This window comes from Ovis canadensis, chromosome 4 (genome assembly GCF_042477335.2).
Source record: "Ovis canadensis isolate MfBH-ARS-UI-01 breed Bighorn chromosome 4, ARS-UI_OviCan_v2, whole genome shotgun sequence".
NCBI lineage: Eukaryota > Metazoa > Chordata > Mammalia > Artiodactyla > Bovidae > Ovis > Ovis canadensis.
Window position 1 is genome coordinate 99,626,914 of NC_091248.1, and position 13,404 is coordinate 99,640,317.

Genomic DNA, 13,404 nt, shown 5'->3' on the forward strand with positions numbered 1-13,404 from the left:
ACAGACCTTAACTAACCTATTACTGCCTTTGATGAGCACTTGAGGTGGACATCATTTTGAAGAGATTAGGAAACAGTTGCTGGAGGATGTGATACTCAAGGTGAGTACTTGAGACATGGGAAAGGGATTCATGAATCAAGACCCAAAATCAAGATAAAATACACCCAAGTGTGAAAACTAAAAACAGCTGAGCAAGACCGTGACTAAGCTAATATTAAGATAGCATGAGGTGAGGCTTAGCAGTAGAAGAAGTTGAGACTTTGAAAGGTTATATTTTCTGCTAAGGTCTGATTACTGAAAAAGATGGAAGACTATTGAAAAGGGTAGTGACAGGATTACAAGTGCATTAAGAAAAAAAAAAAACACTAAATAGAAGACAGACAGAATGCAAAGGAAGAAATAATATTGACCCTATCTTCAGGTAACATGATTGTCCACATAGAAAACCCAAGAACTAATAAGGAAGTGCAATGAAATTGCAGCTATAAATCAATTCACACTAACCAATTGCATTTCTACGTACTAACAATGAACATTTAGAAACTGAAAATTTAAAAATATACAATACTATTTACAATTGCTCCAAAAAATTAAATATTTAGTTATAAACATAATAAAACATCTACAGGATCTGAAAATGCTGATGAAAGAAACTGAAAATAAGAGAGCTAAATAAATAGAGAGACATACTGTATTCAAAGATTGAAAGACTCAACATGGTAAACATGTCCATTCTATTAAGTTGATTTATAGTTATAATGCAACACCTATTAAAATCACAGAAAAGTGTTCTGTAAACTTAGACACATTAATTCTGAAATTTATATAGAAAGACAAGAACCTGGAATAACTAAATCAATTTTGCAAATGTATAATTAAGTGGAAGGAATAACCTTACTTGACATTAAGAGTTATGATATAGCTATGGTAATCAGGAAAGGGTGGTGTTAGTGAGGGGATAACACATACCAGTGGAACAAAATAGAGAACCTGAAAATGAACCACAAAAATACACCCAACTGATTTCTGACCACATAGCAAGAGCAATTTAATGCAGAAAAGATAAGTTTTTCTAGAAATGGTGTTTAATATGGACCTCTGCTCAATGTTATGTGGCAGCCTGGAAGGGAGGGGAGTTTAGGGGAGAATGGATACATGTATGTGTATGGTTGGGTCCTTTTGTTGTTCACCTGAAACTATCACAACATTGTTAATCTGCTATACCCTGATACAAAATAAAAGGTTAAAAAATTTAAAAAGAAATGCTGAAGTAACCAACTATCCATAGGCCAAAAAAAAAAAAAAAAAAAAGAATCTTGCCCTTACACAAAAAATTGACTCAAAAATAGGTGGACTTATATTTAAAGCTTAAGACTATAAAACATTTAGAAAAATATGAGAACATCTTTAGAAACCAGGTGTCAGGTTTAACAATAATAATAATTTAAAAAATCCATAAAAAGTAGAGAAAGTCATTTATACTGTTCACTCTGTTTTTATGTATATTCACAACTTTGCATAAGAAGATTTTGCTTGCTTTATAAAAAGGAAAATTTGATAAATTGGACTTCAACCGAATTTAAAAAATCTTTTGCTTTTGAAAACATCTTTTGAGGAGGATGAGAAGACAAGCTATGGACTAGGAGAAAATATTTGCTGACAACATATCTGACAAAGAACAATTATTAGAATATACAAAGAGCTCTCCTAAGTCAATAGAAAAAAAAAAGACACCAAAACAAACAAGCAATCCAATTAAAAAATGGACCAAAAAAAGGAGCATACATCTTGCTGAAGAATATGCAGATGGAAAATATGCACATAAAAATATGTTCAACAAAATTAGCCATTAGAGAAATGCAAATTAAAACCACAATCAGATATCATTACCCACTGTCAGAATAGCTAAAAGAAAAATTAGTGATGATGCCAAATATCAGTAAGGATGCTGAGAAACCTTACTGGTGGTATATAAAATGACACAGTCACTCTGGAAAAGATTATGGAAGCTTCTCACAAAACTAAACATATACCTATTACAGAACTGAGCAATTGCACCCTTGATTTCCCAAAGAAATGAAAACTTATGTTCACACAATGACTTGTATATCAGTGTTCATAACAGCTTTATTCATAAGAATGAAAACCCAGATGGTGCTAATGGTAAAGAACCTGCCTGCCAATGCAGGAGACTTAAGAAACGGGTTTGATCCCTGGGTCTGGAAGATCCCCTGGAGAACGGCACAGCAACCCACTGTAGTATTCATGCCTGGAGAATCCCATGGACCGGGGAGCCTGCTGGGCTATCGTTCATGGGGTGGCAAAGACTCAGACATGACTGAAGCAACTTAGCATGCATGCAATTGACTCAAATGTCCTCCAGTAGGTGAATGTTTAATCAGAGTGTGACACTAGTCAGCAATAAAAAGGAATGAGTTATTGATACATGAAGCAACCTGGATGGATCTCAACATAATGGGACTGGGTAAAAAAAGAATCTCTAAAGTTCACATATTTCATGATTTCCTTCATAGAGGATAAAACTGTATGGACCTAACAGAAGCAGACGGTATTAAGAAGAGGTGGCAAGAACACAGAGAAGAACTATACAAAAAAGATCTTAATGACCCAGATAACCATGATGGCATGATCACTCACCTAGAGCCAGATATCTTGGGGTGTGAAGTCAAGTTGGCCTTAGAAGCATCACTATGAACAAAGCTAGTGGAGGTGATGGAATTCCAGTTGAGCTATTTCAAATCCTAAAAGATAGTGCTGCACTCAATATGGCAGCAAATTCGGAAAACTCAGCAGTGGCCACAGGACTAGAAAAGATGTTTTCATTCCAATCCCAAAGAAAGGCAATGCCAAAGAATGTTTAAACTACTGCACAATTGCACTCATCTCACACACTAATAAAGTAATGCTCAAAATTCTCCAAGCTAGGCTTCAACAGTATGTAAACTTTGAACTTCCAGATGTACACGCTGAATTTAGAAAAGAGATCATAAAAAAAAAAAAGAGAATTCCAGGAAAACATCTACTTCTGCTTCATTGATTATGCTAAAGCCTTCAACTGTGTAGCTCAAAACAAACTTTGGAAAATTCTTAAAGAGATGGGAATAACAGACCATCCTACCTGCTTCCTGCAAAATCTGTATGCAGGTCAAAAGCAACATATAGAACTGGACGTGAACAACGGACTAGTTCCAAATTTGAAAAGGAGTACATTAAGGCTGTATAATGTCACCCTGCTTATTTAACTTACATGCAGAGTACATCATATGAAATGCCAGGCTTGATGAAGCACAATATTATTAGGAGAAATATCAATAGCCTCAGATATGCAGATGACACCACCTTTGTGGCAGAAAGTGAAGATGAACTACAGAGCTTCTTGTTGTAGGTCAAAGAGGAGAGTGAAAAAGCTGGTTTGAAACTCAACATTCAAAACACTAAGATCATGGCATCTGGTCCCATCACTTCAAGGCAAATAGATGGGGATACAATGGAATGAGTGAAAGATTTTATTTTCTTGGACTCCAAAATCACTGCAGACAGTGACTGCAGCCATAAAATTAAAAGACACATGCTTCTTGGAAGAAAAGCTAAGACAAACCCAGATAGCATATTAAAAAGCAGAGATGTTACATTGCCGACAAAGTCCATCTAGTCAAAGCTATACTTTTCAAGTAGTCATGAATGAATGTGAGAGTTGGACCATAAAGAAGGCTGACTGATGAAGAACTGATGCTTTTGAACTATGGGGTTGGAGAAGACTCTTGAGAGTCCCTTGGACTGCAAGGAGATCCAACCAGTCCATTCTAAAGGAGATCAGCCCTGGGTGTTCTTTGGAAGGAATGATGCTAAAGCTGAAACTCCATTACTTTGGCCACCTCATGAGAAGGGTTGACTCATTGGAAAAGACTTTGATGCTGGGAGGGATTGGGGACAGGAGGAGAAGGGGACGACAGAGGATGAGATGGCTGGATGGCATCACCGACTCGATGGACGTGAGTCTGAGTGAACTCTGGGAGTTGGTGATGGACAGGGAGGCCTGGCGTGCTGCGATTCATGGGGTCGCAAAGAGTTGGACACGACTGAGCAACTGAAGTATAAACACATAAAAATGAGTGTATGTAAAGCTGATGAAATCTTTATAAAGTCCATGAATCCTATCAATGTCAACTTCCTGGTTGTGAAATTGTACTATAATATGCAAAAGGTCACTTTGGGGAGAAACTATGTAATAGATATAAGGGAAACCTATCATTTCTTACAGCTGCATAAAAATCTATAATTATCTCAAAATAGTTTTACAAAATCAGTCAAGGAGCAGTATAGGGATAGAATGGTAATGAGGGTGGAATACACAAGGGTCATTGGATGAGTGTGTGTGTTTTTAGGAGGGAAGTACTGAAAAACAGGACATGAACTAGGATGCCTGTCGGGTTTCTTTCTTGGACTTTACTCACCCAAGGAGAGAAAACAGGAGTAGCTGACTCAAGAAGAAAAGTGATGAATTCAATTTTGATTTCACTGAGTTTATTTTCTGTCAGCCAAGCACAGTATGTAAAATGTAATACAAGAAGGAAAAACAGGAATTTCTGGAGAAGAGAAAAATATACAGTCTTTTGCTGGAATTTTTTATGTATATTCTTCAGATAGCATTTCAAAACATGAATGAATATTAAAATATCAGTAACCTGTATATCATGATAGGGGAATTTTTGACCTCAGATGCAAGAGTAAATATATAAAAGTATCTGTGGGGATCTCAAAAGATGGCTGAATAAAATGAATTGCATATCCATTATACAATAAAATTAAAAGGAACTGAGTTACCCACTATATGCGCCAAGTTCTCCATCGACGTTCAGAAGTATTATTCTGCTTATTCCTCATGACAGGCCTCAAAAGTTGTTTTGTTATCTATATTTTCTAAGCAGAGAAGTTAAGTCATTTGCCAAATGAAACAAAGCCAATGAGTTACTTCTCAGGCTAGAATTTGAATCTAGATGTTTGACTTCTAAGCCCATAACTATCCACTATCTTAAGCTTGTAGAGAGTGAGGGAGAGTAGATCATAAAACCTTAAAACTTGCAGTTGTGTTTAGTTGCCCAATAGTGTACTTCTCTTTGCGACCCCGTGACTGTAGTCCACCAGGATCCTCTGTCCATGGGACTTCTCCAGGCAAGAAAACTGGAGAGGGTTGCCATGCCCTCCTCCTGGGGATCTTCCCAGCCCAGGGATCGAACCCAGGCCTCCCGCATTGCAGGAGGAAAATTGCAGACTCCATATAATGGCTTACTTAGGGGTTTCATTGGGTTAAACATATACATTCAGATTTGTAAGTTCAGTTTCCTACAGGGAAGTTTTAAAGGTTCTATTTAGGTCACTTGCCTCATCTCTAAAAGATGGCATGCTAGTTTGGCATCAATTGATTATTCATGATTACCCAGTCTCTGGATGTACCTGGCATGTCTGGCTTGGAAAGGGGTTAGTTTTTGTACTAATCACTAAGTAGTCCTAACAACAGCCCATTCTTTTGATTATTTTCCAGTTAGCAGGTCAGATGATTGTTGTTTTCAGGTGTGCAGGCTATATAAATTCCTTAACAATCATCTTTCAGCTTAACTAAGGCAAACAATAACAGCAGGGGTCTTCAGTTCTGTATTCACAAATTTACATGCTATGTTAGTTCTGACTTCATTAACTACTAACTAGGGATACCCTAAGCCTCTACAGCAGTAAACAAGAAAACAAAACAATCGTTGCGTCTCTACAGAAAACACTGTGCACTGCAAGGTTTGTTTTTCTTCTTCTCTGGTGATTTTCTATACACTCTGTTGTTTAGTTCACGACTTTTCTTTGAGGTATTCTATTTCAAAATTTCAAGATTGAGACATCATGCCTAAGATCTCCAGGGCTTGAAAGTTGATTCAATTTAAGACTATACATCACAGTCCAATTTACTTATTTTGCAAATCAAGAACAGTCAAACCAAATCTTGAAAAGGTAATTTTCAGGCAGAAATTGGGTGTCTCTCCTTAATCAACATGTATGAAGCTTCACTGTTTCCAAACATTTTTATTATTGTTATTACTCAGTAATCTAGCTTTAATTTTAAAAGGCATTTCAACGGAAACTCTCCACATTCCATCCCATATCCATCAAAATGCAGGCGCAGACGTGAGTAGTATATTCCCTAGAAATACTAAAAAGGTGGGTGGTGGGTGGATTTGAGGATATCAACGTGATCTGATGCTCTGTTGGGTCAGTTCATTTTGATTCTTCCACCTTTCTAAAGCGTCCAAACCTGAGGTGTGGGTTTAACTTCTCGCCATTCACGCCACCTAGTGGTTATAAATGTTATACGTTTGGTTTTAAGGAAGATGCCTAAATGACTTGGGGGGCGGGGTACACGAAAAACGCAACGCTTGGCCGCGACAATTTCCTAGTCTCTCACATCATCTACCCCATCACAGGGACAGCTTTAACTACTTTAACCATTTCAGATCTGTGCGCAGAAAGGCGCAGAGAGAATGAAGGGGACGCAGACTCAGGGAGACGCACGTCCTTTGACGCTGACATTTAGAAAAGGGTTCTAAATCCTTCCTGTCATTTGCAAAGGACGGGAAAAGGAGTTGTGGCGAGACCTGGACCGAGGTGACTGTCTGACTTTTCAGCAAGTTGGACAGATGACATATTAACTCCTGCAACGTTAACGTCTGGTGTGAACAAATAAAGAGAAAGAGGGGGAAAGCACTTAAAAATTCCGCCGCGGGGCTTTGCAGGTCTTGCTACCCAGTAGCCCTCAGAAGACAGCCAATTCCTGCGCGTTCCGCTCTGCTCACTCTCCTTCCCAGCTTCTCTCTCTCTCTTTCTCTCTCTCTCTCTCTCCCTTTTTTTTTTTTTTTTTTTCCCACGCTCGCTCGCCTTGAACCGGGACCCAGGCAGGCAGAAGCAAGGCGTCGGTCCCCTTGCTCCTCTCCTCCACCAAACCACCGCAGCCGAGCGCGTGAAGCTTCCCTTTGTTCAACGAGGCTCCGCTCTCCTCCCTAGCAGATCCACCTGGACGCTCTCCCTCGGTGACATTTTTGCGCCGGGGCTGGTGGGTGGCTGGGGTGGAGCGAGAGGAGCCCGAGGGGGCGGGGGCGGAGAAAGGTCAAGCCGAGGGAAAGGCAGGAGACGCCTTTCATAACCTGCGTGGCGGGGCGGGCGCGCGGTTATTTATTTATTTTCTCCTTATTTATTGATCGCACGAGCAGAGCGGCGCGGGGAGCCCGGGGGAGATGCCGGACCACCCACTGGCGGGGAAGCAGCGAGCCGCCCTCCCGCGCCCCCGCGCTACCGAGCGCCCCTTGCCTCCGCGCTCCGGCGTTTGCCCGCGCCGGCCCCGGCCCCGACGCGCCGCCGCCGCCGCCCGCCCGGCCGCCCCGCAGCCCCGCCGCCCCGCCGCCCCGCGCCGCGCCGCTCCAGCCCCGGCCACCGCCGCGGCGCAGTAAGTTGGCAGCAGCGAGTCCCCTCCGTTCTTGCCTCCCCCGCACCTTTTGAACTTGTTGCTGCTGCTCGGCTCGCCTGCGCCTGGCTTTTGGAAGGTGAAAAGGAGGAGGGAGGCACGGAGGGATGGGGGAAGGGGAAGAAGAGCTCGCTTGAGCTTTATTTATGCTCCCATCGGCGCGTCGGCTTAGGCTGCTCGCGAGCTGCTTTCTTGGGAGCCCTCTCCGGGTGCACGACGAGGAGAAAGTCTCTATGCAACTCAGCCCCGGCGCGCACTTTGCCAGGTATGTACCGCGGAAGAGGCGCGTTCCGCGCGGAAGCAGATGCTGCTGCCGCGGCAGCGGCGGCGCCTGCCAGCTCCCGGGCGCTGTAACTGTCACACTGTACCTGAGCTGAACTTCACTCCCCTGAGAGTGAAGGGGAGATTGGGCGAGCGCTTTCGGCAGAACCCGGGGGGTGCTCGTAGACGCGGGGAAGGAGGATCTATACTAACGCCCCCCCCCCCCCCCCCGCCCCCGCAGTCCGGCCCACCGCCCAGCACCTCCGTCTCCGCAAATATACGGCCGGAGGAGTCGAGGCGGCAACCGGACTCCCCAAGAGACGTGGGGCAGCGGCTGTGACCGCATCTTGGAGGCTACTACAACAGGTCGCCTTTTTGAGACTCCTTTGGCGGGAAGGGCCACTTGGAAAAGGGAAGGTTTGAAAGAGCTGAAAGGGAGGGTGGAAAGGTTCCCTGATTCTTCAACAGAATACCACTCAATGACTGTCCTTGTCTCCATCCTACACAACACATACTGACCCCACGTTATCCAGACTGTGTTGGGGAAGAAATCAGAGACACCTGTTTGAAATCAACTGCAGCATCCAAAGTCACCTGTGTACTTATTTGTGCAAGGGCTGGCCCAGTCCAACTGCTGGAAAGAGGTTTGGTTAGGTTCTGTTGGGCGTGATTGTTAGGACATTGTATTTCCCCCTTCCTGTTACTCCAAAAATATTACCTGTCTTTGAGGGAACTTGCCCTTCTGCGAACTGTGACTTCCATCAGGAGCCCTCCCTTGAATAAGGCTGATACCTCTGCACCACGTGTCTCAGTAGTGTTTTCTTTGACGGGCGGAAGTGGGTGACTGTGGCTACATTGAGGGACCCACTGTAGAGACTTGATTGCCCTTCCGGCCTCCGCTTGAAAGAACCATGGCGGCGGGGGTAGCAGCGTGGCTGCCCTTTGCAAGGGCAGCGGCCATCGGGTGGATGCCTGTGGCCTCAGGGCCCATGCCAGCTCCCCCGAGGCAGGAAAGGAAAAGGACTCAAGATGCTCTCATTGTGCTGAACGTGAGTGGCACTCGTTTCCAGACATGGCAGGACACCCTGGAACGTTACCCAGATACTCTGCTGGGTAGTTCAGAGAGGGACTTTTTCTACCATCCGGAGACTCAGCAGTATTTTTTTGACCGTGACCCAGACATCTTTCGCCACATCCTGAATTTCTACCGCACTGGGAAGCTCCACTATCCTCGCCATGAGTGCATCTCCGCTTATGATGAAGAATTGGCCTTCTTTGGCCTCATCCCAGAAATTATTGGCGACTGCTGTTACGAGGAGTACAAGGATCGCCGGCGAGAGAACGCCGAGCGTCTCCAGGACGATGCTGACACGGACAACACCGGGGAGAGTGCGCTGCCCACCATGACCGCTCGTCAGAGGGTCTGGCGGGCCTTTGAGAACCCCCACACCAGCACCATGGCCCTGGTGTTCTACTATGTTACCGGGTTCTTCATTGCCGTCTCAGTCATCGCTAATGTGGTAGAAACAGTGCCATGTGGGTCCAGTCCGGGTCACATTAAAGAACTGCCCTGTGGGGAGCGGTACGCCGTGGCCTTCTTTTGCTTGGATACAGCCTGTGTCATGATCTTCACAGTGGAGTACTTGCTTCGCCTGGCGGCGGCTCCTAGCCGTTACCGCTTTGTGCGCAGCGTCATGAGTATCATCGACGTGGTGGCCATCCTACCATATTACATTGGGCTGGTGATGACAGACAATGAGGATGTCAGTGGAGCCTTTGTGACACTCCGCGTCTTCCGGGTCTTCCGGATCTTTAAGTTTTCCCGCCACTCTCAAGGCCTGCGCATCCTGGGGTACACGCTGAAAAGCTGTGCCTCAGAGTTGGGCTTCTTGCTCTTCTCACTCACCATGGCTATCATCATCTTTGCCACAGTCATGTTCTACGCTGAGAAGGGGTCTTCGGCCAGCAAGTTCACCAGCATCCCTGCTGCTTTCTGGTACACCATTGTCACCATGACAACGCTAGGGTAGGTGCCATCAAGGGAAGTGGGATGGAGGTTAAATATGTGATTGTTGTGCAGATACTAAGTTTATGTACTTAGAGCAAATAATCTTTCTCTTTCTTAAATGGTTTTAGGAAAATATTCTTTAAATGGTTTTGAAGAACTCTTTTGATCTATGAAATGAGTATGATACAGTGATTGAAGTATTTAGGGAATTGCTGGCCAATGTTGAATATTAATACCTGAAAGTGATAAATACATAAAGTTTAGAATTCTTGAACAAAAAGATCATTGATATTATATGTATGAACACATCAAAATACAGTGAAAAACACAATTTGTGTCCAAGTATAGGTATGAAAATACAAACTATGTATTGAAATGCCTAGAAAGTGCTTTGGTACATTGAAATGAAAAGTTTCCATGTATATATAAAGTATTATTTTCATATGAATACTTTGGCATACACTTTCCCACTAAGAAATATAATTCTCATTTTACAACATTTTAAAACATAGATTATAGATATTATCAAAGGATTTTGTGATACATATGCACATATCCATCTATATGCATTTTCATCATGGCTGATAAGTTATGCAGTGTTTTAGAATATCAGAACTGAAACTGATCAACTCAACAAAATGCAGTGGAATGATATTTGCAACATATTTTAGGATTTTAAGTTCATAGTTTCAAATAAAGAAGCAAATGACGTATCCACACATTTAACTGCAGATCCCATCAGGCAATAGGCCCATGCCCACATAGAGGGCAAAGCAGTAGCTGATGAGATTGATGGTCACCAAGGTCTGGTTGTATAAGGGAATTAAGGGAATTTAGCAGCCTGATTTCCTGCTAGAATTCTTCTCTTCATTATTTTATTTGGCATTAATGGTGCTTTGCAACCAAAGGGACATATTCTAAATTAATATTGTTCTTTAAAATAAAATTTAAGCTAGAATTAAGATTTTTAGATGATTGAAGAAAGATATGACATTATTACTCATGTTAATTAAACTGCAGAAAAGTAGCAGCATTTATATGTTAGAGACTATGGTAAAATAAAATGATAAGATCCTTTAACTTTTGTGAGTTCTTAGATAAGCCAGGCAGTGATATTAGTGTCATTTTTTCTTCAGCTCTATGCTGCTTTTCTTGCATAATTAATCAGTTCAATAAGGATTTGGTAATGGCTGTATGAAAAAAAGTTATTCCCAAGGCTGCTTTTTAAATTTCGTGTTTCAGCCTAATTTAATTGCCTTCTTTAAATGACAGTGTGGTTAAAGTCAACTTGATTTTATTAGACATATTGTATTGAACAGAATTTCTCTTGTTGTTCTACAGCTAACTAATGGAATATTTTAGATGTGAAGAATTTTTGGCTAAGTTAAGATATTATGGTAAAGTAAAATATAGTGACTTATGGTTTTGAGTTAGTCTCACATATTTTTGAAGACCTACTGGTGGATTTGTAAAAATGAATCAGTGAAAATTCTATATCCAGTTGTTTGTATTTTCCTTTTATCTTGTTGGTAATTTTGGGACACATTTTGAAGAAGATGCAGAATACCTTAGCACTGTAGGTGCTTAGTTCTAACCCAGAGGTTTGTTGTGTTTATGTCATTTGAAGTCTTTATTAAGGGCAGTTGGATAGTGTAAATTACTAGAAGAACTTCCGATGAGAAGTACACATGAATAAAAAGAGGACTCTATGTTAAGAGGAAATGAAAGAAGAAGTATTAAAAAGAAATATATTTTAAAAAATTAGGTATCTCTGGCAGTGTTTTACATGAAGTATCAGTAAGTCATTTTAATACTAAATGCCCTCTACCTGTTTGAATATAGGCGTTATTATAATGAATGTTGATGAGGTGCTAATTTCATCTGGCTGGAAAGTTCTAGTCCAGATATGAAGTTAGTATTATTTTAAAGCTTCTTTTCTGAAATGACTTTCAAATTTTTATTTTATTTTGAAATTTATTTTTGTTTTCAGGAAAAGATAAGGAAATGTTAACCATTAATGACAATTTTTGTTATATAAATAAACTGCTCAGAAAACTACTTTTTGCAATGATTTGAGAAATTAAATCATAACACCTGAGTAAAATCATGAAATTGTTTCAGTTTACAGGTTCTTTATGTTACTACATAAGAAAAGTTAAATAAACACACTTTCTCAGAACTTGGAAGCAAAAGGGGAGTCACTTTTTAGATTTAAGTTCCACTATAATTGAAAATTTTAATTTTCAGGAAATTAAGGCATTAATGATCCTGATGAAATATAGCACTCTAATTTTTAAGATGTAGAAATGTTGATGCAATCAAGATACAATCCATTTATTGGAAAACATATATGAACATTTAACAAAGCATAGGAAATGGCAACCCACTCCAGTGTTCTTGCCTGGAGAATCCCAGGGACGGGGGAGCCTGGTGGGCTGCCGTCTATGGGGTTGCACAGAGTCAGACACGACTGAATCGATTTAGCAGCAGCATGCTTTATAATACAGCAAGGTTTCCTCAAAAAATGTCTTGTTTCTCATCAAAATAGATTTATAGTGTATTATACTTTCCTGAAGAAATAGATTAAAAAAAAACCCTGCCTTTTTGGTGTCTTAACTTTGGTTGCATTGTGACTCAACAGCTTTGTTTAAGAGTAGAAAATATTCAACAAAGCCATTACTTGAATTTATTTTTTACTCTGTAGTCTTGTGTGATGAAGTATAAGATTCAAACTTTTTGGAAAATATGCTAGTTGAAGGTAAAATCAATCTGTGTCTAATAGATGACCAGAAATTTCCCATTACAGTGTATGAGCTTTTTTACGTGGCTATTATTTTTAATGGAGCTAATGTTCATCAATTAATGATAATAGAAGTGGAAATGAAATCTTAGACAGTGGTTTTCAAAAGTTCAGTTCATACAAACATATACATGAGAAGAAAGAGCCAAGAATTTGTAATTCGGGACTGGCAAAATTATCTGTTACCCTCTCAGGTCATTTTAGGCAATATTCAGGTGGTTTTATGGTCTGAAGAAATGAGTGAGGTTTACTATTGTGTGTTCAGCTAATCATTTTAATCCTGAAATAGCAAATATCTGATTATTCTATATTTTATTCATGCTCATTATATAAGTAGTTAATTAATTTGCCAGTAAAATTAATACTTTATAATTTTAAGCCTACCCACTTCCTATTAAGTTGGAAATATCAAAAGTACAGTTTTCAAAATGAATGAAAGAATGTCAGAAAAGTTTAAAAAAAAAAACACACACAATGTTTCACTCGAATGGCCCTGTATGTCTCTTCCTCCATTCCATGGAGGAATTCCAAGCTCTTTCTGAGCATGCTTTTTGACCTACCTGGGGCCTTGATGACTTCTTGACTCTCCTGCCTCCCTCTTTTTCTGTAACGTAATCTCTAGTTACTACCCTAAACTGCTTTGGGCAAGTAAGAACCTAGAACTCCTCTCTTGTCTTAATGACCTCTGGACAGTAACTTACCATTTTTGTTTTTCAGGGATGGAACGTCTCCTGCTTTGGTAGGTAGATTCTTTACCACTGCACCACCTGAAAAACCACATGCATAAATATTGCTAAGTGAAGGTTACTCAGT

At 40.9% G+C, this 13,404-nt stretch overlaps 1 protein-coding gene across 1 annotated transcript in view; it reads left to right on the top strand.

Moving 5' to 3' along the window:
- Positions 1-8,170: 8,170 nt before the first annotated feature.
- The window catches only part of KCND2 (potassium voltage-gated channel subfamily D member 2), a 564,371-nt gene continuing 559,137 nt past the window's right edge, over positions 8,171-13,404 (top strand). The window contains exon 1 of the mRNA XM_069586906.1: positions 8,171-9,809. Within this exon, the coding sequence (XP_069443007.1) occupies positions 8,695-9,809 (1,115 nt within the window). The 5' untranslated portion in view covers positions 8,171-8,694. The remainder of the gene's footprint in view (positions 9,810-13,404) is intronic.